The sequence below is a fragment of the Cnephaeus nilssonii genome, assembly GCF_951640355.1.
Source record: "Cnephaeus nilssonii genome assembly, chromosome: 16".
In the NCBI taxonomy this organism is placed as follows: domain Eukaryota; kingdom Metazoa; phylum Chordata; class Mammalia; order Chiroptera; family Vespertilionidae; genus Cnephaeus; species Cnephaeus nilssonii.
This window is the reverse complement of record NC_137087.1, coordinates 4,327,764-4,353,648: the sequence shown is the minus strand read 5'-3', so window position 1 is coordinate 4,353,648 and position 25,885 is coordinate 4,327,764. Positions and strand designations below refer to the sequence as shown.

The 25,885-nt window shown below is 63.2% G+C and overlaps 2 protein-coding genes across 4 annotated transcripts in view; one reads left to right on the top strand and one right to left on the bottom strand.

Moving 5' to 3' along the window:
• Positions 1–522: 522 nt before the first annotated feature.
• SNCG (synuclein gamma) lies at positions 523–6,932 on the bottom strand. Of its 3 annotated transcripts, XR_013814797.1 has the most exons (6): positions 5,300–6,932; positions 4,575–4,616; positions 4,161–4,288; positions 1,136–1,321; positions 963–1,028; positions 523–799 (listed from the first exon to the last, which is right to left on the bottom strand). XR_013814797.1 is itself a non-coding variant. In XM_079794317.1 (5 exons), exons 1-5 carry the CDS (start codon positions 5,418–5,420, stop codon positions 779–781), a joined length of 378 nt encoding a protein of 125 aa, XP_079650443.1. In that variant the 5' UTR covers positions 5,421–6,863; the 3' UTR covers positions 523–778. The 3 variants fall into 3 exon arrangements, 2 of the variants coding, with proteins under 2 accessions (XP_079650443.1, XP_079650442.1); XM_079794317.1 differs by lacking the exon at positions 1,136–1,321 and having other exon boundaries at positions 5,300–6,863; XM_079794316.1 differs by lacking the exons at positions 523–799; positions 963–1,028; positions 1,136–1,321 and having other exon boundaries at positions 3,373–4,288; positions 5,300–6,930.
• Positions 6,933–7,938: 1,006 nt separating this feature from the next.
• The window catches only part of MMRN2 (multimerin 2), a 28,367-nt gene continuing 10,420 nt past the window's right edge, over positions 7,939–25,885 (top strand). Inside the window, exons 1-6 of the mRNA XM_079794313.1 lie at positions 7,939–8,388; positions 22,436–22,564; positions 22,645–22,751; positions 22,851–22,931; positions 23,713–23,868; positions 24,007–25,728. Of these exons, the coding sequence (XP_079650439.1) occupies positions 8,231–8,388; positions 22,436–22,564; positions 22,645–22,751; positions 22,851–22,931; positions 23,713–23,868; positions 24,007–25,728 (2,353 nt within the window). The 5' untranslated portion in view covers positions 7,939–8,230. The remainder of the gene's footprint in view (positions 8,389–22,435; positions 22,565–22,644; positions 22,752–22,850; positions 22,932–23,712; positions 23,869–24,006; positions 25,729–25,885) is intronic.

Genomic DNA, 25,885 nt, shown 5'->3' with positions numbered 1-25,885 from the left:
GTTGTGTCTCCTAATGATCCTGACACGCTCCTTGTTGCCGGAGGTGGGAGCTGGTGCTGTGGGGCTGCTGGAGAGCCCGGGCCGTGTCCTCGGTGAGGAGGAGGATGGAAGACTCCTGGCTAAGGGTTTAGGCTTCACCTTTTGAAAGTTACCACCTACGCCAGGCAGGGGTGTTAGGTGTCCCTTTCTCAGAAGGACACTGGAGCCCAGCACATGGCAGGATGGCCCGGAGGCCCAGAGTCACCTTCTGCTGGCGGGGCCGTCCCCGGAGGCTGAGCTACAGCTCAGACCTAGAGGCCCAAAGCAGGGCCACCTCCTCCAGGTGAAGGCGATGATGGATGGGTTGGGGCCAGAGGAATTCCCCAAAGGCAGGACCTGCTGTCAGCAGGCTTCAGAAATGCCCAGGGTGTCCCGGTAAGGCACCTGGTCCCAGGTCAACAGGTTGGCCTAGCGTCATCTCCCGGGAGGGCCTGGGCTTCACGGCTCAGGCAGCACACAGGAAGCATGGGCAAGGAGGCCAGGTGTGGGGACTTGAGTTTTATTTGAAATCATTAAAAAGAAGGATTCACAGCAGCATCTGTGGGGTTAGAAGGACCAGAGGCTGGAGGACGAGGGAGAGAGATGAAGGTGACATAGCACGGGAAGACAGGCCTGCGGTGCCAGGAAGCAAGGGCCGCCCGAAGGTCACGCTCCAGGACTGACTAGCATGCAGTGGCCGGAGCGGGCGGGCTCCACGCAGAGGGGTTGCTCTGGGCATCTGCAGCTGCCTTGTAGCCCTCTAGTCTCCCCAACTCTTGGCCTAGGAGAGAGAGTGACCTTCACACAGCCCTGAGGGCAGGGGCAGGAGTCATCTCTGCCCCTCTGCCCTGAGGGCGCTGGTACCCCAGAGGGAAGCAGCGAGTCTGTGAGGGGTGGGGTCCCTGCCCAGGGTCCCAGGTGTAGCTCGGTGGCCCAGCTCCTACCTCCTCGGCTGCTTCCTCTTTGGCTGCCTCATCCTCCTGGGGTGGGGCAGGTGGCTTCAGCTCCTCCTGTGGGGAGAGAGGGGGCGTGGGACCTGGTGGAGCCACAGAGCCTGGCTGCCTGCCTCCAGGCCCCAGCCTCCCTGGCCTCAAAGGTGAGCAGAGGCCCTCAGCACCTGCTGCACACGATGGTCCAAGGTGAGGGTGTGCGAGGGCCAGACCGACTGGGAGTGATGATCATGGAAGGGCAACAGGGAGGGCTCTGTCTGATGGTGCCACGGCCTTCAGGGTCCCAAACACCTTGGAGCCTCTGCTTGATGCCGAGTCCCTGTGCAGCCCCTGGCTGGGCCTCCCTGAGGAGCCTGGTGGTGGGCAATGGCCCCTGAAGCCCCAGGCCTCACCCCACCTCAGTGTCCCTGAATCACATGATCACACACCCTTATCCTCCGGAGTTCCCAGAAAGCACGAGGAGAAGGGACATAGCATCGGTCACTGCTCACACGGTACCGAGCCAGGGAGCCAGGCATCCAGCTTGAGGCCTGACAGCTCAAAGCAGTGGGGCTGCAGGCATCAGGTGGGGCTTGCTCCAGGCCCTCCCCGTCCCCAGGAGCAGGAGTGCCTCCTCTTGCCTTCTCCCTCCCCCTGGGCGCCGGCTGTCGGATTCACACTGTCCTCTCCTGTCTCCGCCCCACACCCAGCTGGATACTCGCCTGAGGTGGAGGCTGGCCTAGGGGTGCTGTGTGACCGCTGGTGGACAGGGCCTGTACCTCTGAAGGGTGTCACCTCTGTGCCCCACCCTGCCCCTTCGTGGACGGGCGTAAACCAGCACCAATGTCAGCGGAGTGGGCGCAGGCTCTCCTGGTGGAGGTGGGTGGCCACCTGCTTAGTCCTGCTGCCCAGAGCAGGGGCATGGTCGGCGGCAGGAGTGGCCAGACCGGCCGAGCTGCATCCTTCGCGGTTCACTGGAGGGTGAGTCGTGACTGGCCTGGGCGGCCACCTCTCCACCAGGGCCTGGGTGGCTCCCAGGGTCATTAGCCCTCCAAGGTGTGGAAGGAGTGCCCAGGAGCTGCCCACCCAGAGCGCCTTGTGTTGGGAGCAGGGGGGAGGCCTGGTGTGTCCTGCAGCACATAGGGGTGCTGCCCAGCGGTCACCCGCCTTTGTTGGGTGCTCACCATGAGCCTGTCCTCGTGGCTTCCTGGGGGCCATCCCCTGCATCGTCACACAGCCAGTGAGACATGCTCTCGCCCCTCCCGTTTCAAAGAGGAGGAAATGGATGCCCCGGCCAGTGTGGCTCAGTTGGTTGGGCGTCATCCTGTGCACCAGAAGGTCACGGGTTCGCATCCCAGTCAGGGCACATGCCCGGGTTTCAGGTTCCATCCCCCGGTGGGGCATGTATGGGAGGCAGCTGGTTGATGTCTTTCTCTCTCCCTACCCCTCTCTCCTCTCAAAACAAAACAAAACAAAACAAAAAACCAGTAAAGCACAACCTCAGGTGAAGATTAAAAGAAAAGATGAGGACATGGAGGTTCAAGGAGGTTGAGGAGCTCCCACGTCGTGGAGCTAGGACGGGGCGGAGCGGGACCCGGAGAGGGAGCTGTCTCTGCAGGGCCCGAGCCCCTGCCCAGCCCTGGGCGCAGACCCGCCGCGCCCCTCCGGGAGCAGGGCTGGAGCCGGCCCTGCAGCCGCCCCGTGAGGGAGCTGTGCGTGGGGCGGGGGGGAGCTGTGCGGGGGGGGGGGGGGGGGGGGAAGCTGTGCGGGGGGTAGGGAGCTGTGCGGGGGAGGGAGCTGTGCGGGGGGGAGGGAGCTGTGCGGGGGGGGAGGGAGCTGTGCGGGGGGGGGGGGAGCTGTGCGGGGGGGGGGGGGAGCTGTGGGGGAGGGAGGGAGCTGTGCGGGGGAGGGAGCTGTGCGGGGGACGGAGCTGTGGGGGAGGGAGCTGTGCGGGGGGGGGGAGCTGTGCGGGGGGGAGGGAGCTGTGCGGGGGGGGGGAGCTGTGCGGGGGGGAGGGAGCTGTGCGGGGGGGGGGGGAGCTGTGCGGGGGGGAGGGAGCTGTGCGGGGGAGGGAGCTGTGCGGGGGGGGGGGGGAGCTGTGCGGGGGGAGGGAGCTGTGCGGGGGAGGGAGCTGTGCGGGGGGGAGGGAGCTGTGCGGGGGAGGGAGCTGTGCGGGGGGGAGCTGTGCGGGGGGGGGGAGGGAGCTGTGCGGGGGGGGGGAGCTGTGCGGGGGGGGAGCTGTGCGGGGGTGGGAGCTGTGCGGGGGGGGGGGGAGCTGTGCGGGGGGGGGGAAGCTGTGCGGGGGGGGGGAAGCTGTGCGGGGGACGGAGCTGTGCGGGGGGGGGGGGAGCTGTGCGGGGGAGGGAGCTGTGCGGGGGGGGGGGGGACGGAGCTGTGCGGGGGGGGGGGAGCTGTGCGGGGGACGGAGCTGTGCGGGGGGGGGGGGGGACGGAGCTGTGCGGGGGACGGAGCTGTGCGGGGGGGGGGGGGGGAAGCTGTGCGGGGGACGGAGCTGTGCGGGGGATGGCTTCGGACCGGGCTGAGACCGCTCTGCAGGGAGCACCTTCCGCCCCCAATGGATCCTGCTCCTTCCGCTCTCGGCCAGAGCACAGGCTTGGAGCCGCGGCCCTGGGCCCTGCAGGCTCACCCAGACGAGCCTTGGGGCGTGGGCTCCACACCACCGCTCTGGGCCTCAGTTGCACACCCTGCGTGGCGCTCTGTGAGCTGAGTGAGCTAATGCCGGTCCAAGGCTTCCAGCGGACCCTGCCCTGGGCGGGTGGGATGTCTCCCCGCCAGCCCGCCCCCGGGGAGTGCCCGTCGTTCTGTGCGCCCTGCCGGGCCAGCACACAGACACACACGTGCACAGACACACACTTGCACAGACACACACATTCACACTCCTGCGCACACTCAACAGCACACAAAGGCGGAGGAGGAGGGCGGGCCCAAACTCAGTCTCCACCACCAGGGGGTGCTGCTTCCCAGCTCTGGAGGAGGAGGGGGGCCGGCACCACTCAGAGGGCGTGGCTTTCCCTTGGGCCGCACACTGCCCGCTCACAGGGGCGGTGTGAGGACTCCCCCTGAATCTGTGCAGACACCAGGCGCCCTGGGCCTCTGGGCCTGTGTGTCCATGGGTGACCATGCCTCCCCGCTGGCCTCTCTGCGGCCCAGAGGAAAGGATGGAGCTCTGAGCCCGGGCTGGGCAGGCCTCACCTTGCGCACCACTCCCGAGGTGACCGCGATGTTCTCCGCCTCCTCCACCGTCTTGGTGGCCACGGTGTTGACGCTGCTGACCACCGCTTCACTCACTGCATTGGCCTGCTCCTTGGTCTTCTCAGCCACTGTGGGAGGACTCTGGCTGGCCTTGGCCCTGACCCCCCCCCTGCCAGGGCACTCAAGCCTCTGGTTCTCTACCCAAGAGCCGAGGCTGCGCCTTCCCGGCCCAGGGGGCTCTGATGACGGGGAGGCCAACCCTGGGTGTGGGTTGGCCGGAGAGGTCTGGGTCTGTGCACAGCTCGGGACCCCAGTTGGGAATAAGGAGGACCCTGAGCTTGGGCCTTTAGTACCGGGGTGCAGAAGTCCCTGGAGGTCCCAGGCCCTTCATCCCCTAGTCCTGGGGCTCCTCACCTGAGGTCACGCTCTGCACGACACCCTCCTTGGTCTTGGCTCCTGGGGAGGAAATGGAGGCATCAGCCCAGACCCACTCCCCCTAGTGTTGGGGGTGCAGGTGTCAGGGCAACAGAACAGCCGGACAAGCTGTGGGGTCCGTAGTGGGTGAGGACGGTGTCTGGAGACTGGCAGTCCCTTCAAAGGCTGCTTCCTGCTGTGTCTGGGGGAGGGGGCACATGGGAGTGGACAGGACAGGATGGCGGATGTGAGAGACCAGGCCTGAGGGGGTCTGGGCCCCGCCTGAGTGTGGCCTGGCCTGGGAAGCTGCAGCAGGACCGGCTGTGACCGGAGCTGAGTCATCAGCTCTGCCTCCTCTTCCGCGGGAGGGCGGGAGCGAGGGGGTGGGGCGGGGTCTTACTCCTCAGCCCCCTCTTCCTCTTCGGAGGTGGAGACCTGTGGCGCCCGGCTCAGGGCGGCTTCTCCCGAGCCCCAGGGCCGTGGTGACGCAGGAGCAGGGCTGTGTCCGGGCACGGGCGCACAAACAGGTGTGTCAGAGCTGCGCACCCCTCTTGCTGTCCTGCCCCAGAGATTCCTGGGGCCGGAGGAAGTCCAGATGGACACTGGGGTGGCAGGAGAGTGGGGGTGCTTCAGGGCCCAGAGACCTGATGCTACAGCCAGGTCCTCATCCTCTCAGTACCGGGCATCCCAGGCTCCAGCCCCCGAGCGGCTCCGCCCAAACTCACCCACATACATGACTCCCTCCTTGGTCTTCTCCGCCGCTTCCGTCACCCCCTGCTTGGTCTTCTCCACGGCACCCACCACGCCCTCCTTGGCGATGGAGAAGCCCTTCTTGAAGACGTCCATGGTGAGCAGGAACAGAGCGGCTCTGCCACAGGCTGTGCCGGAGCTGACGGTGCTGCGCAGCCCTGTCCCCACTGCCGCCGCCTCTTATTGACGCCGATGAAATATTGATGATGCAGCCGCTGGCCTATGGAAGCCCAGCCAGTCTGGGGGTGGGACAGGGGGAGGGAGAGAAGGAGAAAGGAGGGAGGGAGAGAGAGGGGAGGGGGGAGAGAGGGAGGGAGGGAGGAGGGGAATAGAGGCTGGCAGCAGGGTCCAGGTCCCCTGAGCCCCGGCTGGCTTCACCTCCCTCCTGCCCTGCCTGCCCCAGAGGGGCTGCAGAGGTCTGGACGCATCCTTAGCCAGCACTGGCTTTCATTCACTGCTGCCCTAACTCCCGCAGGGCCCCCCTGGCCAGGCACTCTCAGGCCTGGGGCTGTTGTGTCTGTGACACATGGGCCATGAGGGGAGGAGCCTTTGCTCCCAGCACCCAGGTAGGGTAGGGGTCAGGGCCACCCAGGCCTGTCAGGCAAGAGTGGCCAACCTTCCAGACCAGTCGGGGCTGCCCAGCCACTCACGACGGAGCCCCGTCCTGCTGTGGCAAGGTTACCCGGAGGAGCTGGGATGGGGCCCACGAAGGCCTCCCCATGCCCTGGCCTCTGGTGAAGCACTGTGGCCCTCAGACAGCCCCTTCCCCTCTGAGCCTCTCCCCACCTGCTGGCTCCCGGGGTGACAGGCGCTGAGCAGGGGTGAAGTGCTCCCCACGTGCTGGCCACCAGCATGAATGCAGCAGGTTCCCTGAGACCCCCCACGGCCTTTTATAGCCCCCTCAGCCCTGTGCTCTTCTCCTGACGCCATGGGACATGGCGAGGGGGGACACCTCCTTGTGCAGCAGGCATGGCACCAGGTGGGATCTGATGGGACCTGGGTTTGGCAACCTCGGTACTTGAGTTCGGGCTAGGAAAGAATTCAGAGCCAAGACCCAAACTATAAGAGAACATCTATACTAATAATAGCCTAGGTGGCGTCACGCCCTCATGTCGTCACAAGATGGCTGCACGCACAGTGTAGGCGGGCCGGCGGCTGCTCCACGCAGTGAGGCCTGGGGGTCCCGTGGCTCTGCGTGGCACTGAGGAGGCAGGTCCCGGTGGAGGAGGCAGGTTGCGGCAGGGGAGGGCAGTTGTGGGCGATCAGGCCAGTAGAGGAGGGAGTTGGGGGGCCATCAGGCCGGAAGGGGAGGGCAGTTGGGGGCGATCAGGCTGGCAGGGGAGCAGTCAGGGGCAATCAGGCAGGCAGGCAGGCGAGCAGTTAGGAGCTAGCAGTCCCGGATTGTGAGAGGGATGCCCGACTGCCCGTTTAGGCTGGATCCACAGGGGATAGTCCTAAACCGGCAGTCGGACATCCCCCAAGGGGTCCCAGATGGAGAGGATGCAGGCTGGGCTGAGGGACACCCCACTCTGTGCATGGGTCCTCTGCTTTATTTATGAAATCACAGAGGTGGAAGAAGTGATTTGTAGAGGAAATGAGTTACAGAGGTAAAGGAGGGCCCCTGGAGCTGGGAGTGAGGAAGGCAGAGGTGCACAGCCTGGGGGCGGGGGAGGAAGAAGAGGGGGAAGGCTCTCCCTGCTCCCGGGAGGGCGGGAGAGGCGCTGGGCCCTCCACCCTGAGGGCTTTAAGGGTGGAGATTGTAGGAAAGGTCCCGGAGGAAGGATATTCAGCAGCTCTCCAGGTGTGTCCTCTCAGGGCCTAGGTCTCCGCGGACTGGTCATTACCCAGCTGGTCCGAGGCCGCCTTGGTGTCACTTGTCTGGTTGTGCTGCCTCTCTGGGCCCGGAGCTGATACACAACTGAGACCTAGATGTTACCTCCAGCGAGGAAAGGTCACCCGCCTGCTAGGGGAGGACAGGCCACCCTGGGGCGAGGTCCCGCCCTACATTTGTCCTTTGCTAGGCACCCAGGGTTCCGCCCCGGTGACCTGCACCTGGCGCACCGTCCTTGCTCTGCTCGTGTCTGTGTAACTGTCTACCGCGCGTGGGCCTCCCAAACTTCCAGGGTCCCTGACACACGTCCTCTCAGGCCCGGGAACCAGCTGGGCTGTTGACTGCCTCTGTGGGGGGTGGGGACTGTGTGTGTGTGTGTGTGTGTGTGTGTGTGTGTGTCTGTGTGTGTGTGTGTGTGTCTGTGTGTGTGTGTCTGTGTGTGTGTGTCTGTGTGTGTGTGTGTGTGTGTCTGTGTGTGTCTGTGTGTGTGTGTGTGTCTGTGTGTGTGTGTGTGTGTGTGTGTCTGTGTGTGTGTGTCTGTGTGTGTGTGTGTCTGTGTGTGTGTGTGTGTGTGTGTCTGTGTGTGTGTGTGTGTGTGTCTGTGTGTCTGTGTGTGTGTGTGTGTGTGTGTGTGTCTGTGTGGCTGTGTGTGTGTGTGTGTGTGTCTGTGTGTGTGTGTCTGTGTGTGTGTGTGTGTCTGTGTGTGTCTGTGTGTGTCTGTGTGTGTGTGTGTGTGTCTGTGTGTGTGTGTCTGTGTGTGTCTGTGTGTGTGTGTGTCTGTGTGTCTGTGTGTGTGTGTCTGTGTGTGTCTGTGTGTGTGTGTCTGTGTGTGTCTGTGTGTGTGTGTGTGTGTGTCTCTGTGTGTGTGTGTGTGTGTCTGTGTGTGTGTGTGTGTCTGTGTGTGTCTCTGTGTGTGTGTGTGTGTGTGTGTGTGTGTGTGGCTGGACCAGATGCACCGGTGGGCCGGCCTAGGCCACTTCCTCTCTTTGTTGTCCCAGCCTCCTCTTCCTTCTGAGCCTTCACTTGAAGCAGTTTCTGGAATCACCGGCAGCGGCTGAGCCTGCCCACTGCCAAGATGATCCTGACACTGCTGCTTAGCCTCGGGGGGGCCCTGGGCTGGGGGCTGCTGGGGGCCTCGGCTCAGGCCCCTGGTCCCAAGGTCTCTGACCCACACAGCCCCGGGCTGCCTGGGGTCTGGAGGTCAGAGGCTGAGGACATCGGCAGTGACCGACGGTAAGGAGGAGCCTGGGCTTGGGGGAGGCCGTGGGCCCAGCTCAGCCAGAGCGGGGGGCGGGGGGCTCTCTGGACCTCAGTGACTCACCTGTGAAATGGGCTAATGTTATCGATAGGCGGGGCAGTTGTGAGGCTGAATGAGGTTCCAGGATCCGCCGCGCCTGGACTGGGCCCCCCAGGAAATTCCGTCTGACCTGAGGGTTGGGCAAGTCTGGAGCACTCCTTGCCACCCACCAGCCAGCACGGGGTGCTGAGGGGCTGCAGGTCCGAATTTCCCAGCAGGCCTGGCAGTGGCTCCTGTTCTTGGAAGTCAGTCAGTTCCAAAAGCTGAGCTGAGGTGAGGCTGGCCGTCAGCCATGAAGGACAGACGCTCCTGGGGACCGGATTTTTATCTGAGCGCCAGGGATGGCAGGGTGTGGGCCTGGCTCTGAGAGCGAGCGATCCGAGAGTGTGCCCGCTGCATCTGCAGAGCGGAAGGCGTGGCCCCTGGGGAGGGGCCCCGTGGTCTCGCCATTGACCAGAACACTGTTTGCCAGCATTGTATTTGTCCAGGGCCGGGACCCTCCCGCTGGGTGAGGTACCAGGTCCGTGGGTCCTTCCACAGGGCGCCCCACGTCCGCACCAGGTGCTGCTGACGGCCGGGCCCCTGCCAAGTGCTATCTCAGCTCATCCTCCCAACAGCACCAGCTATAGAGGAGGCGCCTGAGGCTCAGAGAGGCTGAGCAGCTGGCCCAAGGTCACACAGCCAAGGAGAGCCTGAACCAGGACCTGAGTCTGATTCTCAAGTTCATGCTCTGGTCCCTGGAGTGCTCACAGGCAGCCCTGGCCCTCAGATGTGCCTACTCCCCCACTGACAGCCCCCCAACTTGACTGAAGGGTCTACATGGATTTGGAGAGTGAGAAGGCCCAACTCACACCTCCCCAGTCTGCCGTGCGGCCGTCTGAGAGTCACCACTGTGCTGACTTACAGAACGGGCTGCCTGGGACGGCCTGCGCAGCTGACTCTTCAAGGTCAGAGTGCTTACTGGGCACTTTCCCAAACGCAAATCTGATTAGGAAGAGGCAGGAGGGTGAGAGTAAGCGAGTGCACACTGACCCTCAGGGAGGAACGGCGGCCCCAAGACGGACCCGGGAGGCCCCGTTCCTGTCCTGCCCCCAGGTCTGCTCAGGTCTGGGAGGCACAGGGGACTCTTGGTGGGGAACCCAAGCCCCAAAACCATCAGCTCCTGTCTCCAGGCCCCCTGCTCCCTTTGATGAAAAGGAGGAAGAGGAGCCGAGGGGATGGGAGGAAGTAGGAGCCGCTTCTCTTCCTCCCCTGCCCTGGGCTGTGGGCGGTCGGCACTCCCTTAGCCCCAGGGCGGGTGGGCCTCTGGGCTCGCTCAGCCATTGCCGGGGTGGCCCAGGTGTGTGCAGAGAGCGTGTGGGTGAGCACAAGGGCACCTTGGCGGGGAATTCCCAAGCAGGGTCCCAGCCCTAGTCCTAAGGGGCTCCTGGGGGTCCCTGCAGGCCCGCTGGGTCCCTTCCCACACCCCGAAGCTGCGGTTCCCACCGCCAAGCCAAGCCCAGCTCGTCAAGGCCTCGCAGGGGCTGGTGAGAAAGGAAGGAAACGCTGCACAGCTTCCTCGGCCCAAAGCTTCCCTGCTCCTGGGAAGACAGGGCCGCGCGCCGCCTCCCTCCTCGGCAGGAACGGAACGGGCGGGAAAGGGCGGGACGGGCGGGCCTCCTGCGCTCAGGCAGGCGCCCAGGCCAGGGCTGCAACCACGTTTGCCACTCACACTGGGGTCCAAGCCCCGGGGCCAGGCCCTGGGCCAGACCCAGAAAATACCCTTTGCAAGAAGGTTGAACATGTCAACATGAGAAATCTCCAAACTTGTAGAGAATTGTTATGAGTTTGAGCCAACCTGACAGCCAGGAAGGAAAATCCTAACCAATTGAGAAAATGCTCTGGAGAAGGCCAGTTTGCAGCCTATTTTATACCGTAGAATGGAAGCAGGTGTCAGAGGTTGTCCGAAGCCCACTGCTGGGAGATTTAGGGGTGGGAGAAAGCACGGGAAACCCCTGGGGCTGGGTAAAGGTACAGCAGAGACAGCTTCTCTTACATTGGTGGACAAGGACTTGAAAATTCACACCCACAGCACCTGGAGATGGCTTTTGGGGGAGCAAGATAACAATGAGGCCTTCTGTGGTCTCTGCTCTGGTGTGGGTGCCCTGGGGGTCAGGAAAAGGAGGGGGCCCTGACATTCCGAAGGAATGTTGTCTTAGAGCAGAGACGGCAGACAGGCCTTGGGTAAAGACTGACCCGTCGGGGCTGGAGGCCTGGGGTGGGGGTGCCCGCCATGAAGTTTTATGTCAGACCCTCCTGTGGCCACTTTCAGTCTCTGAGTCTGTAGGCCCACCCGCCGGCCGCCCCCGAGCTCGTCGGGTTTAGTGTGTGGTCCCATCTGTGTCCACACAGATCAGCTTGGTACCCAGTGCAGGTCCTGGGGAGGAGGAGGGATGTGCTGGGTGCTTCCCAGCTCCCTGGGGACCCCAAGGAGTGGGCCGGGTGAGCCAGCCACTGGGTGTTGGCTCCGTGAGAAAAGAGGCTCCTGCTCCTGGGCTTTGGTGGGGGTGGGGAGAGCCGCGGGTTCGGATGTGAGCTCCTCAGAGGAAGGACTGAGCCTGCAAGGGGCCAGCTGAGCCCCAGAGGAGGAGCCCCATGTCCACGTGGTTGTGACAGCCCTGCAGTCGCCACGGTGCTCTCCACGTTCCATGTGGTGAGGCGTGGGGTGGAGGCGGGGGGATCCAGGGCCATCCTGCCCCTAAGAGACAGGTCAGAGCTGGGCCCACGTCTGCTGGGCTGCAAACCCCAGGCCTCCTCCACCTCTCTCCCCGAGCGGGGAGTGGAGACCTGCCACTCCCAGCCTTCGGTCTGGCCCAGCCCCGGCACAGCCTGCCCCGCTCACGGGGCGTCTGTGATTTTTGCGGCTGAGCAGTCATGCATTTCACTGGGGGTCACCCAGGATCAGGATGGAGCCCAGGCCTGCGACTGTACCCCCTGCACCCTGGACACAGACAAGGCAGAGCCCGGTGGGCAGAGTCCTGGGCAGAGAAGCCTGGCTCCGGGCGGATGCCATGGGCTCGGGCTCCTCAGCCAAGGCCCCTTCTAGCTCAGAGACAAAGCCTTGCAGACTCACCCCTGGGGGTCACCTTCCTAGTTGACCCAGGGCCTCCCAGAGCACGCCTTCTTCCCAGGAAGGCTCCAGGGCGCGGGCCGCCTTTCCTGGCTGGTTAAGAGGCACTTACTCCCGGGGCGGCCGCAGCACATCCATATTCAGGAGGCCAGGCCCCCTCCCGGGAGAGGCTCTCTGCCTTCCCCACAGCCCTGCCCTCTGCCCCCAGGGGCCAGCAGTGCGAATGTTCTCCATCTTTCCAGAACCAGTGTGTGTGTGAGGGGGACGGGGCTTGTTCAAATGTCACCCTAAGAACAGGGAGGGGGGGCCCAGGCCACCCAGCTCCCATTAGAAGCTCTAAGGGCTCAGCCACCGCTCTCCTGCCTGGGACTGGGCATCAGGGCGGGGCAGCCCCAACCAGGCGGGAGGAACCCCGCACTCCTCTCTAGGCGGGGCCTGCCTCTCCGTGGACCCTTGGAGAGGAGGGTGCAAAGAGGGCGCAGGCCCGAGACCAAGAGGCAGCGAGAACAATGGGCACCTCAACGAGCTGGGCTTGGGGTGCTCGGAGGGCCAGCGAGAAGCTGCCAAGAGCTGGAGGAAACCAAAGCAAAGGTCAGGAATGTTCCCAGGCCTCGGGGCCAGCAGCCTGCGCTGTGCGGGGGCGGGGGGGGGGGGCAGAATAGCGGCAGGTCGGAGAGAAAGTCCCAGCGGAAGGGTGGCGCCACCCCTGCCAGTTCCGGAGCTCTGGGTGGAAAGTCCTGGTCACGCCCGGCGGCTGGACCGCACCGGCGCCCGGGACGCAGGCCTGGACCTGCCCAGAGGGGTGCGAGGAGTGAACGCTGCTCCCCACCTTGGGCTGGTGCATCGGGACTGATTCTCTGTCTGTGGCGCAGGCTGGGCCTCCACCCACCAGATGCCATTAGCACCCCCACCCTCCCAGCTGTGACAACCAGAAATGTCTCCAGAGGTTGCCAAATGCACGGCGGGGGTGGGGGCGGGGCCTCTCCCTTCTGAAAACCACTGGTTCCGAGAAATACTTTCTCTAGGGCTGAGCCCGCGTTCCAGGAATGTCCGTGGGCCCAGGGCGGGCCGCGTTTCTGGTCCTTGGGACAGCCTGTGCCAGCCGCCTGCCAGCCCTTCCCAGGCCGTTTCAGGGCTGCACGGACGTTCTCTGCTTACAGCCAGGGCCGGCCTCCTGGGCCCGGGACCCAGCAGCCCGCACGGCCCGGGCACGCAGGGGAGCCCGCACCGGGCGCATCCCTGTTGTTGGCCTGCATGTTCATTTTGCACCGTGCCCTGCACAGCGTGTCGCCCTCTGTGTAAATGCTAGTGTGTACCGACTGCCCTTTGAGAAACACTTGGCTGACCTGCTGGGATAGAGTCAAACCCTCTACACTGGCTGGGACAGTCAGAGGCCCCAGGCCCCTCTGGTCCTCACAGACAATGGCTTCCGGCCCTTGAGGTGGCTCTTTGGCGTTTGCCTCTGGACCTCTAGCATGTTCACGTGGCCACTTCTTGGGACAGAGTATTATCTGTGATTTGGCTCTCGTTTCTACTCCACCCCCAGCCCCAACGTGCAAGGGCGCACACGCACGGGCACACACTTCCTGCCTAGCCCTTTCCCATATTGTCCCTTCGAGTGTTCACATTCAGGTGACTGCATATGCTACTTAGAGTTGGTACTTGAAAAAAGCTGTGTACCCCCACCCCCATGTATTTTTGGTTTTCCCTAGAGCAGTGGTTGGCAAACTGCGGCTCGCGAGCCACATGCGGCTCACGAGTCGCGGTTTGCCGCTCTGTTGACTAATGAGTTTGCCGACCACTGCCTTAGGGAAAAACACTTAAAAAACATTTTATTTTATTTTTATTTTTAAAAATATATTTAATTGATTTTTACAGAGAGGAAGGAAGAGGGATAGAGAGTTAGAAACATCGATGAGAGAGAAACATTGATCAGCTGCCTTCTGCACGCCTCTCGAGCCTGCAACCAAGGTACATGCCCTTGACTGGAATCAAACCAAGGACCCTTCAATCTGAGGGCCAACGCTCAATCCACTGAGCCAAACCAGTTAGGGCCACAATCCAGTGTTTTAAACAAATAATATTTTGAAAAATCAAGGAGTCCTAAAATTCAATTAAAAATTTTTTTGAAGTTTTGCCCTGGCTCAGTGGTTCAATTGGTTCGAGCGTTGTCCAGTACACCAAAAGGTTATGGGTCCAATTCTCAGTTAGGGTTCGATCCCCAGGCAGGGTGCATATGGGAGGCAATCAATCAATGTTTCTCTCTCTCTCCCTTCCTCTCTCTCAAGTCAATAAACATATCTTTGAGTGAGAATAAACATTTTTTTAAATTTTATTTTAAAATTATAGTTCACATTCAATGTGATTTTGTATTAGTTTCAGGTGTACAGCGTAGCAGTTAGACAATCATATCCTTTACAAAGTGTTACCCCGATATTTCAAGTGCCCGCCTGGCACCATTCACAGTTATTACAATACTATTGACTGTTCCCTGTGCTGTACTGACATCCCGGACTGTTGTGTAACTCCCCATCTGAACTTCTTACTCCCCTCACCGTTTTCGCCCAGTCCCCCCCCTCCCCTCTGGCCACCAGGAGTCTGTTCTCTGAGTCTGTGAGTCTGTTTCTATTTTGGTTGTTATTTATTTTGTTCTTTGTATTCCACAGGTAAGTGAAATCATATGGCATTTGTCTTTCTCTGACTGACTTCTTTCACTTAGTAGCTACCCACGAGGTCCAACCATGCAGTCTTGTACGGCGGCCTTAGCAGTAGGTGTCCTGTGGGGCTCAGTGGCGCAGTCTCCCAGGTCGCCTTGTTACAGAATTCACCAGGCGACCGAAAAATACGCAGGAGCACCGGAGGCCCAGGAGAAACCCATTCATTTCCAGACATTCCACATGGACCGGCAGTGACTCAGGGAAGGCCGTTTCTCTCCCAATCCTGGGCCCTCCCCATTCGGAGGAAGCTTTCCCTGTATACCCCTTTGGTCTCTTTGTGCCCCAAATATGGATCAGACGTCCGGACCTTCCGCGGGCTCTGCAAAAAGCCCCGTGTGCTGGGATGGGGCCGTGGGGCCACATCTCACGGCCTGGCCTGGGGCCAGCACAGATAACTCCGTCTGGGGATGGTTTATGGCCTCTGAAATGGGAGTAGTATTTTGGGTAAACAGGTCTTGCAGGACCAGATAATTAAAGGGGCAGTGACTAGATTCAGATGGCTAGCCCCCCGAAAATGCCTCATTTTCCCATCATCCTGAGCTGGGTGTTCCCAGAAAGCCCTGTGTGGGCTGTGTGAACCCTCCTGTGCAGCTGTCTTCACTGCAGCTGGCCATCCGCGGGCAGGGTGACCCTCAGGCTGGCTGACTCTGAGGACCGACCCCTCGCGGGTAGGAGCCGCTGTGTGGGGCTGACCTGTGAAGAGCATCCCCCCCGCCCCCCCCCCCCCCCCCCCCGTGGGCCTGGTGCCGCCGAGATTTGCCTTCGGGTGTGCCGCGTGCGGAGCGAGTCGGGTGGGCCGGGGCCGGCGATCTGATGTGGGTGGAAGCCCACCACTGAGCGGTGTGTTGGTTCTGGGCCTCTCGAGAGGGACTCCAGTGCCGGTCAAGGGCAGCGGCTGCCTGTGACCAGTTCTGGGGTACCTGTTGGAGCCACAAAATGACCCACAGTTTGCGGTGGGCGGGGCTCAGGGAGCCGCAGGGTGAGGCCAGCAGCGCTCCTCAGCTGACACCGACTGAGATCTGACCGCGTGGAGGGAGGGCTCTGCAAGGAACAGGGTGCCGGCAGGCGCGTGAGGAAAACGGCCCTCACCCCAGAGCCACACCCCAAGTCTGCCCGGCCCGCCTCAGAGCCTCTGAGAAAGTCTGCACATGGGCCCGGCTGGCTCCTCCACAGGGCAGGCTCCCAGGGCAGGGCCACGGGGAGTCAGAGCCGGGCAGTGCCTCCCCCCAGGCCTGCCCTGGAGGGGGGATGCTGACCCAGAAAGATGGTGTCTGTGGGAGAGGGACTCAGCACAGGGTCCTGGTGGCGGTCCCTCCCCGCCCCCACAGCCACACCACCCAGTCTGTCCCTGTGGGATGCCCGTCAGCTCCTCGCCACCTTTCCTCAGCCAGAGCCCAGGGTAAGTGGCCGCCAGGGAGATTTTGTGCACTGGCCCTTTAAGAGGGCACCTGACTCCAGTCTCTCCCTGGTGGGTGGAGCCCCGCTGATGTTCACAGCCAGCTGTTCTCTGTTCCTGGCCCTCGTCCTCAGGGGGAACCTCTGCAGCTCAGACGTCCCTCACGTTCCCAGCTGCCGCACGTGGGGTGGGGCGGGCCTGTTCACATCTCCGCGCTTCCTACCATCCTCTTTGTAAATGCTTGGTTATCCCAGTGCTTGGTCTGTGGTTCTGGGATTGATTTGTAGTTCTGGTCTGGTCCTGGGAGGGTGACTGTAGCTTCTCCCTAGTCCGCCGGCAGCTTCCACCTTCCCTTTCTCTTATTTGGTGGCATTTTCTGGCACAGAGGCCCTTAGGCTGGGGCAGGGCCTGCGAAGGGCCCAGAGAGCTTTAACACACTGGGGCCCAGCCCCAGAGAATCTCACTAGACTGGCCTGCAGCAGGGCCTGACGCTCTAATTTTTAAAGCGCCACCTGGTGGTCTGATGGAGACAGAACCACTGCTCTAGCAGCTCCCTGATGAGGGCTGGGAGGAAAGGGTTTGGAAGCCTGGCGCACTGATAGTGCCCGGCTGCAAGAGTGGCGCAGTTGGTTGAGCATGTCCTTGGCACTGAAAGGTTGCCGGTTGGATTCCGGGTCAGGGCACATACCTGGATTGCAGATTTGATCCCCACTGTGGGAGGCAACCGATCAATGTTCCCCACCCCCCACCTCTCTCTAAGCATGTCTTCAGGTGAGGATGAAAAAGGAAGAGTTGGGCTGGATATTGGATTCTAAATGGGAAATCGTTTTCCTTCAGTATTTTGAAGGCTTTAGTTTCCAGTATTGCTGTCGAGAGGGTAAAGGCCATTCTAATTAACGGCGTGTGTGTGTGTGTGTGTGTGTGTGTGTGTGTGTGTGTGTGTGTGTGTCTTGGTTTTCTCTCTGGAAAGTGTTCTAAAATATCATGATGATGTGCTTTGCTTTGATGTGAGTTAATTTTCATTGTATTTTGGGTTGGTGGGGCTCTTTACATCTGAAGATTCAAGTCCTTCACTTCTGAAATACATATATATTTCAGGTTGGATGTTGGATTTCCAAATACTGCTCCTCTTTTTTTTTTTAATCTTTTTCTTCTACTTTTCATCTCTCTCTTTGCTCTTCTTTTAGGGAAATTTCTTTAACTTTATCCTCCAACACACACACACATATATTTTATCCTGAGGACATGTTTTTATTGATTTTTAGAGGAAGAGGAAGGGAGAGAGAGAGAGAAACATTGATTGGTTGCCTCACATACATGCCCCAACCAGGGATTGAACCCTCAACCTAGGTATGTGCCCCGACAGGGAATCAAGCCTACAACCTTTTTTGGTGTACAGGACAATGCTTGAATCAGCTGAGCTACCTGGCTACCCTCTAACATTTTTATTAGTTATTTTTCTGCATTTCTACTGTTATGTTTGATTCCCAAGTGTTCTTTGTTGTTATTGTTTTTGTAAATCCTCACCTGAGGATATTTTTTCCATTGCTTTTTAGAGAGAGTGGAAGGAAGGGAGGGAGGGAGGGTGAGAGAAACATCAATGTGAAAGAGACACATTGATTGGCTGCCTCCCACATGCCCCAACTGGGGCTGAGGATGAACCTGCAACCCAGGTACTTGCCCTTGATAGGGAATTGAACCCTCAACCCTTGGGTCCATGGACTGATGCTCTAACCACTTAGCAACATGGGCCAGGGCCCAACGGTTGTTTTGTTGTACCCCTTTTTTAATAGCTTCTTTTTCTTACTTCTGGATCCAATAAGCACTCATCAATCTATTAACATTAATGCACAGTTGGGGGAAGTTGTCTTCTCTCCGCAGTCTTATATTTCTACTACAGGCTCGGTGCACAAAATTCATGAACTCGGGGGAGAGAGGGTCCCTCAGCCTGGATTGCGAGAGGGTGCAGGCCAGGCCAAGGGACCCCACCGGTGCACAATTGGGGCCGAGGAGGGACACGGGAGGTTGGCCAACTGGGAGGAACCGTAGGAGGGCTCCAGGACATGTCCAGCCTGTCTCACTCAGTCCCCCAGCAGCAAGCTAACCTACCGGTTGGAGCATCTGCCCCCTGGTGGCCAGTGCACATCATAGCGAGGGGTTGAGTGGCCTTAGCATATCATTAGCATATTATGCTTTGATTGGTTGTGGACACTTAGCATATTAGGCTTTTATTATATAGGATAAGCTGATTTTTTTTCCTTTTGCTGGTTTTGACGTCCCTCTTTTGTAATAAAGACTTTCTCAGGGGTCAGCCTTGGGTGTCCACCGCCTGAGAGCAGCGAGGTTGAGAAGCCGATTGGAGCTGGGAGTGCGGTGGGCTTTCTGTCTGTCTTGTAGCTGCTCTGCTGGGCCAGTGCCTGGAGCCCAGGGTGGCAGTGCCTCTGGGTCTTTCCTCCTGAGCAGGTGGTTCCCTGATGGGTACTCAGCCTCCTGCTGAGGGAAAGGCGCGGGCAGGGCCCGGGAGCCGAGGAGAAAGTGGCTGGGAGGGTCTGCACTCAAAATGGGTAAGGTTCCTCAGTCCGCCTCGACCCCCCCCCCCCCAGCAGCCCCTGTGTGACCGTGCCGGGGGGTCCCAGGACAGAGATCAGCCCCGGAGAGGAGAGGCCTCCGTAGCCATCACCGCTGACCTGGAATCCCGGCACCACCACGTACCCCTTGTCCCCTCCTGTCCCTCTGTCCCCACAAGGAGTGAGGCAGCTCTTTCATGTCCCTCCTTACCTCTGAAGCCTCTCCTAAGTAGTGCCCCCCCCCCCCGCACCTCTGTGGGGCCACACACCGCGGCCACAGCTCCTGGTGCCTCACCCCGCCTCTCTGTGCAAGACGCAGCCCAAATCACCTCCTCCCCCCGCGAGTCCTTCCAGGTCCTGGCACCTGTCACACCATCTGAGAGGGCCGCTCTTCCTTGGGACCTAAGTGAGGTCTGCACTGGCATGTGGGCCCTGGGTGCCCTGGGTGCTCTGGGTGCTCTGGGTGCCCTGGGTGCTCTGGGTGCCCTGGCTCCTCTGGGTGCTCTGGGTGCCCTGGTGCTCTGGGTGCCCTGGCTCCTCTGGGTCCTCTGGGTGCCCTGGTGCTCTGGGTGCCCTGGCTCCTCTGGGTCCTCTGGGTGCTCTGGGTACCCTGGGTGCTCTGGGTACCCTGGGTGTTCTGGGTGCTCTGGGTGCCCTGGCTCCTCTGGGTCCTCTGGGTGCTCTGGGTGCCCTGGGTGTTCTGGGTGCCCTGGGTGCTCTGGGTGCCCTGGGTGCCCTGGGTGCCCTGGGTGCTCTGGGTGCCCTGGCTCCTCTGGGTCCTCTGGGTGCTCTGGGTGCTCTGGGTGCCCTGGGTGTTCTGGGTGCCCTGGCTCCTCTGGGTGTTCTGGGTGCCCTGGGTGTTCTGGGTGCTCTGGGTGCCCTGGGTGCCCTGGCTCCTCTGGGTGTTCTGGGTGCCCTGGGTGTTCTGGGTGCTCTTGGTGCCCTGGGTGCCCTGGGTGCTCTGGGTGCCCTGGCTCCTCTGGGTGTTCTGGGTGCCCTGGGTGTTCTGGGTGCCCTGGGTGTTCTGGGTGTTCTGGGTGCTCTGGGTGTTCTGGGTGCCCTGGCTCCTCTGGGTGTTCTGGGTGCCCTGGGTGTTCTGGGTGCTCTTGGTGCCCTGGGTGCTCTGGGTGTTCTGGGTGCCCTGGCTCCTCTGGGTGTTCTGGGTGCTCTGGGTGCCCTGGGTGCTCTGGGTGTTCTGGGTGCCCTGGCTCCTCTGGGTGTTCTGGGTGCTCTGGGTGCCCTGGGTGCTCTGGGTGCCCTGGCTCCTCTGGGTGTTCTGGGTGCCCTGGGTGTTCTGGGTGCTCTGGGTGCCCTGGCTCCTCTGGGTGCCCTGGGTGCTCTGGGTGCCCTGGGTGTTCTGGGTGCCCTGGCTCCTCTGGGTCCTCTGGGTGCCCTGGGTCCTCTGGGTGCTCTGGGTGCCCTGGGTGCCCTGGGTGTTCTGGGTGCCCTGGCTCCTCTGGGTGTTCTGGGTGCCCTGGGTGTTCTGGGTGCTCTGGGTGCCCTGGCTCCTCTGGGTGCCCTGGGTGCCCTGGGTCCTCTGGGTGCTCTGGGTCCTCTGGGTGCTCTGGGTGCCCTGGGTGGTCTGGGTGTTCTGGGTGCCCTGGCTCCTCTGGGTGTTCTGGGTGCCCTGGGTGTTCTGGGTGTTCTGGGTGCTCTGGGTGCCCTGGGTGGTCTGGGTGTTCTGGGTGCCCTGGGTGTTCTGGGTGCTCTGGGTGCCCTGGGTGCCCTGGGTGTTCTGGGTGTTCTGGGTGCCCTGGCTCCTCTGGGTGTTCTGGGTGCCCTGGCTCCTCTGGGTCCTCTGGGTGCTCTGGGTGCACTGGGTGCCCTGGGTGGTCTGGGTGCTCTGGGTGCCCTGGGTGGTCTGGGTGCTCTGGGTGCCCTGGCTCCTCTGGGTGTTCTGGGTGCCCTGGGTGTTCTGGGTGTTCTGGGTGCCCTGGGTGTTCTGGGTGTTCTGGGTGCCCTGGCTCCTCTGGGTGTTCTGGGTGCTCTGGCTCCTCTGGGTGCTCTGGGTGCACTGGGTGCCCTGGGTCCTCTGGGTGCTCTGGGTGCCCTGGGTGCTCTGGGTGTTCTGGGTGCCCTGGCTCCTCTGGGTGCTCTGGGTGCACTGGGTGCCCTGGGTCCTCTGGGTGCTCTGGGTGCCCTGGGTGCTCTGGGTGTTCTGGGTGCCCTGGCTCCTCTGGGTCCTCTGGGTGCTCTGGGTGTTCTGGGTGTCCTGGCTCCTCTGGGTGTTCTGGGTGCCCTGGGTGTTCTGGGTGTTCTGGGTGCCCTGGGTGCTCTGGGTGTTCTGGGTGCCCTGGCTCCTCTGGGTGTTCTGAGTGCCCTGGGTGTTCTGGGTGCTCTGGGTGCCCTGGGTGTTCTGGGTGCCCTGGCTCCTCTGGGTGTTCTGGGTGCCCTGGGTGCTCTGGGTGCCCTGGCTCCTCTGGGTCCTCTGGGTGCTCTGGGTGCCCTGGGTGCCCTGGGTCCTCTGGGTGCCCTGGGTGCTCTGGGTCCTCTGGGTGCTCTGGGTGCCCTGGCTCCTCTGGGTGTTCTGGGTGCTCTGGGTGCTCTGGGTCATCTGGGTGCCCTGGGTGTTCTGGGTGCTCTGGCTCCTCTGGGTGTTCTGGGTGCCCTGGCTCCTCTGGGTGCTCTGGGTGCTCTGGGTGCCCTGGCTCCTCTGGGTGTTCTGGGTGCCCTGGGTGCTCTGGGTGCCCTGGGTGCTCTGGGTGCCCTGGCTCCTCTGGGTGCTCTGGGTGCCCTGGGTGCCCTGGCTCCTTTGGGTGTTTGGGTGCTCTGGGTGCCCTGGCTCCTCTGGGTGTTCTGGGTGCTCTGGGTGCCCTGGCTCCTCTGGGTGTTCTGGGTGCCCTGGGTGCTCTGGGTGCTCTGGGTGCCCTGGCTCCTCTGGGTGCTCTGGGTGCTCTGGGTGCCCTGGGTGCTCTGGGTGCCCTGGCTCCTCTGGGTGCTCTGGGTGCCCTGGGTGTTCTGGGTGCCCTGGGTGCCCTGGCTCCTCTGGGTGCTCTGGGTGCCCTGGGTGCCCTGGCTCCTTTGGGTGTTCTGGGTGCTCTGGGTGCCCTGGCTCCTCTGGGTGTTCTGGGTGCTCTGGGTGCTCTGGGTGCCCTGGGTGCTCTGGGTGCCCTGGGTCCTCTGGGTGCTCTGGGTGCCCTGGGTGCTCTGGCTCCTCTGGGTGCCCTGGCTCCTCTGGGTGCCCTGGGTGCTCTGGGTGCCCTGGGTGCCCTGTGCTTGAGCCTGGCCCTGGGAGCTGACTGCCGGGGAAGGGCCTGCTGAGCCCGTCACGGTTGCCACCAGGCCAGCGAGCTCCGGCTCCGTCAGCAGACAGCGCCGCCGCTCTTGGAACGGCAAGGCGCGTGGGAAGGCTGCCTCCTGGTATTCAGGATGCGGAGACCCCACCCCACCCTGTAGGACCTCAGTGGGGGCCGCCTTCCCTCTACCTGTTTGAGCGCCATAATGGGGCCTGCTAGGGGCCAGTGCCTCCCTGCGGCCGGGTCCCTGGCGAGGGGCGCTGTGAGTGGTGATGGGGAGGCTCAGTCTGCAGCGTCTGCTGAGCACGTGCCAGGCACCGACCCTCGCCTGCCCTCGGAGGAGGGTTACAGTCTCCAGGGGCAAGGGAAAGGCAGCTCTCCAAGTGCCTGTGCAAGGCCACACCAGGCAGTGAGTTCAAACCCAGGACTCCTCAGGTCCCGTGGGCCTCTGCGCCCAGGCACCGGAGGGAGTGGGCTCCTCCTGCCTCTGTGGGCCATTCCGCTGCGTGGTTTTAGAGGGTCCTCAGCCTCTGTGCCGGCCCCGGGGAGGCTCCCTAAGGCGGCGGGCCGGTGCCGGGGGGCGGGGGGGTGCCGCCCCCGGGGAGGCTCCCTAAGGCGGCGGGCCGGTGCCGGGGGGCGGGGGGGGGGGGTGCCGCCCCCGGGGAGGCTCCCTAAGGCGGCGGGCCGGTGCCGGGGGGCGGGGGGGGGGGTGCCGCCCCCGGGGAGGCTCCCTAAGGCGGCGGGCCGGTGCCGGGGGGCGGGGGGGGGGGGGTGGTTTGCGGAGCTCTCGCTCGGGGGCCGAGGGCTGAGCAGTGGGAGCACTCCCTGCTCGGCTCATGGGGCCCACAGTCATGGCCCTGGGGCGGCACTCGGCGCCGGCGCTTCCTGTTGACCTCTAGGAAGGCCGGCGGGTGCCCGGGCATGGCAGCAGCCCTCTCCTCTCGCTTGGTTTTTCCAGTAACTGGTGCCCCTACCAGAAGTCCAGGCTGGTCACCTTCGTAGCTGCTTGCAAAACGGAGAAATTCCTCATTCACTCACAGCAGCCGTGCCTGCAGGGAGCTTCGGACTGCCAGAGAGCCAACGTCATGTGAGTGGGCGGGCCGAGGTAGCCACTGGCCCAGTTCCTGCCGCGGCCCCCTGGGTGGCTGAGCCGGTGTCTTCCTCCAGGTACCGCGTAGCCCACAGGCCGGTGTACCGGGTCAAACAGAAGGTGCTGGCCGCCGTGGCCTGGAGGTGCTGCCCGGGCTTTGCTGGCTCTGACTGCCAACACCACGGTAGGGCTCCGCGTGGTCCCCCCACCTCAACCTCTGACCCCGGAGGTCATGAGCTCCTCTGACCACTTGGGGTCAATATCCGATGCCTCCTCCCTGCAGATCCCACTGCGATCCCTGAGCCTGCAGGTCCGGGTGTCGACCTCCAGGAGCACTGGGCCGGGCCGGCCGCCGTGGAACCTGGTATGCTGCTTCCCTGGGGGGTGCAGGAGGGGCAGGCAGACAGGGCTGTGTGCCAGGCTCTTCTCCCCGGATAAGGCAGTGCCATCTCAGGAGAACTCGGGCCCCAGAACCAGCAGGGCCCCTCTGAGGCCCTACTCCCTACCGCGGAGGCCAGGTGCCGGCCTGCCGCCATGCACATCACCCCCGTCCTTGGCACCCTTTCTAGGACGGTCAGCTTCGCCCGGCACCTCCCTTGCCCCTGCACTGCACAGGTCCCCAGGGCCTGGAAGACACCTCCCAACACCCCTGCCCTCAGCCAGGGACCAGAAGTCACACTGTCCCTGTTCTCGAGTCTCCCAGCGTTTTCAGGGCTGCGCGGTGTCCACCTGCACTAACTATGTGCAGCCGGCCTCCCACGCTCTTGGAGAATCACCCAGAGACCCCACGGTTGGGCCTTTCAAGGCTGGACCAAGGTTGGGTGGCGACTGCATTTCATCGCGTGGTGAACGCCTATCTAGTGACAAGGGCTTCAAGAATAGTGTCGAGAGCCATGCCCACGTGGCCGAGGAGGAAAATGTGCCAAGATTGATTAGTCATGTCTGCTGTGGGTGTGGATGGCAGGGTGAAGGTTCTCTTACCAAGTGTTTGCCCTTCTGGGACGAAAGGCTTCTAAGCTGCTGCTCAGAGGCCATCAGCATACTCCTCTCTGTTCTCAACCCCGAAGTCTCGGTGCCCTATGGCCCGCCCAGGCCTGGGGAGTTAGCCCTCACTACGTCTTTCTCACGTGTCCTCCAACCACCAGCTGCAGAGACCAGTCACATCAGGGTGCTGCAGGAGCGCCTGCTGAGAGGTCTCCAGAATGACATCCACCACACGGCCGACAGCCTCCCAGGCGCCGGGAAGGCCCCGGCAAGCAACCTCACAGCTGCAGGGACCGAGGCAAACGAGGGGGAGCTGGGTAAGCGGCAGCTCCAGGGGCTGAGGAAGAGCCTGGTTACATCCACGGGGATGAGTGGGAGGGAAGAGAGGACCTCCCTCCAGCCCCTACCTGGGTGTCTGCGCAACAGGTTGGTGTGAACATGCGCATTTGTTGCAGAGTTTCCCGGCAAGTCCTTGGAGCAGGTGCTGCCTTTCAGCCCCGTTTGGAGTGGCTTTAACCAGAGCCTGCACAGCCTCTTTGAGGCCGTCAGAAACCTCTCTCTTGATGTGGAGGCCAACCGACAGGCCATCAGCATGGTCCGGGACAGCGCCGTGCCCAGGGCTGACTTCCAGGAGCTTGGGGCCAAGTTTGAGACCAAGGTCCAGGAGAACAGCCGAAGAGCCGGCCAGCTGCAGCGGGACGTGGAGGAGCGCCTGCACGCCCAGCACCTCTCCCTGCAGCGCTCCCTGTCCGAGGTGCAGGCGGACGTGGACGCCAAGCTGAAGAGGCTCCTGAAGGCCCAGGAGCACCTGTCCAATGCCAGCCTGGCGGCGGCCGCGGCAGGAGCAGGGGCCCGGCCGGAGCCCGAGAGCCTGCAGGCCCGGCTGAGCCAGCTGCAGAGGAACGTCTCGGCGCTGCACCTGGCCACCAGCCACAGGGAGGAGGCGCTGCAGGGCACCCTGGCGGACATGCAGGCGACCCTCGACCGGCACGTGGAAGAGATCAAGGAGTTGTATTCCGAATCGGACGAGACCTTCGATCAGATCAGCGCGGTGGAGCAGCAGGTGGAGAAGCTGCAGGGAACCCAGCAGGAGCTGCGGGAGCTGCGCGTGGCCCTGATGGAGAAGTCGCTCATCGTGGAGGAGAACAAGGTGGACACGGACCGGCAGCTCCTGGAGCTCAACCTCACCCTCCAGCACCTGCAGGGCGGCCTCGCCGACCTCATCAAGTACGTCACCGACTGCAACTGCCAGAAGCCCCCCGCGGGCCCGGACGGTACCCCCGAGGGCCCGGGGAACACCACGCGCGCCCCGGAGGGCGCCCGCGGGAGCCTGGACCTGCGGCGCCCAGGGGACGGCTCCTCTCTGCGGGCCCTGGAGCACGCGGTGGCGGCCGTGTCGCGGGCGCTGGAGGAACAGCGGGCGGAGGCCCAGCAGGCGGGCGCCGACCGGGCGCGGCTCCGGACGCAGCTGCGGGCGCTGAGCGGCCAGACGGCGGCGCTGCAGGCCGCGGAGGGCGAGCTGCGCCGGGCGGCGGGCGAGCTGCGCGCCTCCTTCGCGGCGCTGCTGGCGGACGCGCTGCGGCACGAGGCCCTGCTGGCCGCGCTCTTCGGGGAGGACGCGGTGGCCGAGGAGGCGCCGGGCCCGCTGGCCCTGAGCTACGAGCAGATCCGCGTCGGCCTGCAGGACGCGGCCCTGGGGCTGCACGAGCAGGCGCGCGGCTGGGCGGCGCTGGCCGCCAGGGTGGCGGCCCTGGAGCAGGCGGCGGCGGCGGGCGGGGGCGAGGCGGCGGGGCGGGCGCGGGAGCTGCAGCGGCTGGGCGCCGACGTGCAGCGGCTGGGCCGGTGCTGCGAGGCCGGGGCCGCGGGCGCCGCCGCCCTCAACAGCTCGCTGCAGGGCCTGCACGGGGCCGTCTCCAGCGCCCAGCTCGGCCTGCAGCGGCACCGGCAGCTCTTCCACAGCCTCTTCGCCAACTTCCAGGGGCTTGTGGCCGCCAACGTCAGCCTAGACCTGGGGAAGCTGCAGGCCCTGCTGGGCCGGAAGGAGAAGAAGGAGCAGAAGGCCCTGGACGCTGCCCGGAGGAGGGACAAGAAGCAAGCGGGCCCTCTGGCCGATGCCCACGTCAACGGGGTCAACGGGCCGGTGCCACGAGCCCTGGGCGCCGAGCCGCAGGAGGCAGGTGAGTCCCCGGGCCGGGGTTGGGGCTCCGGGGAGACACGGGGTGGGGGTGGGGGCGTGGCTGCCCGCCTTCCGGCCAGGGGGCCGCCTTCAGCTGCCGGAGGCCTGGGAGGGAGGGGCCACCAGAGCCAGCCCTCGGTGGGCGGGAGGGAGGGGCC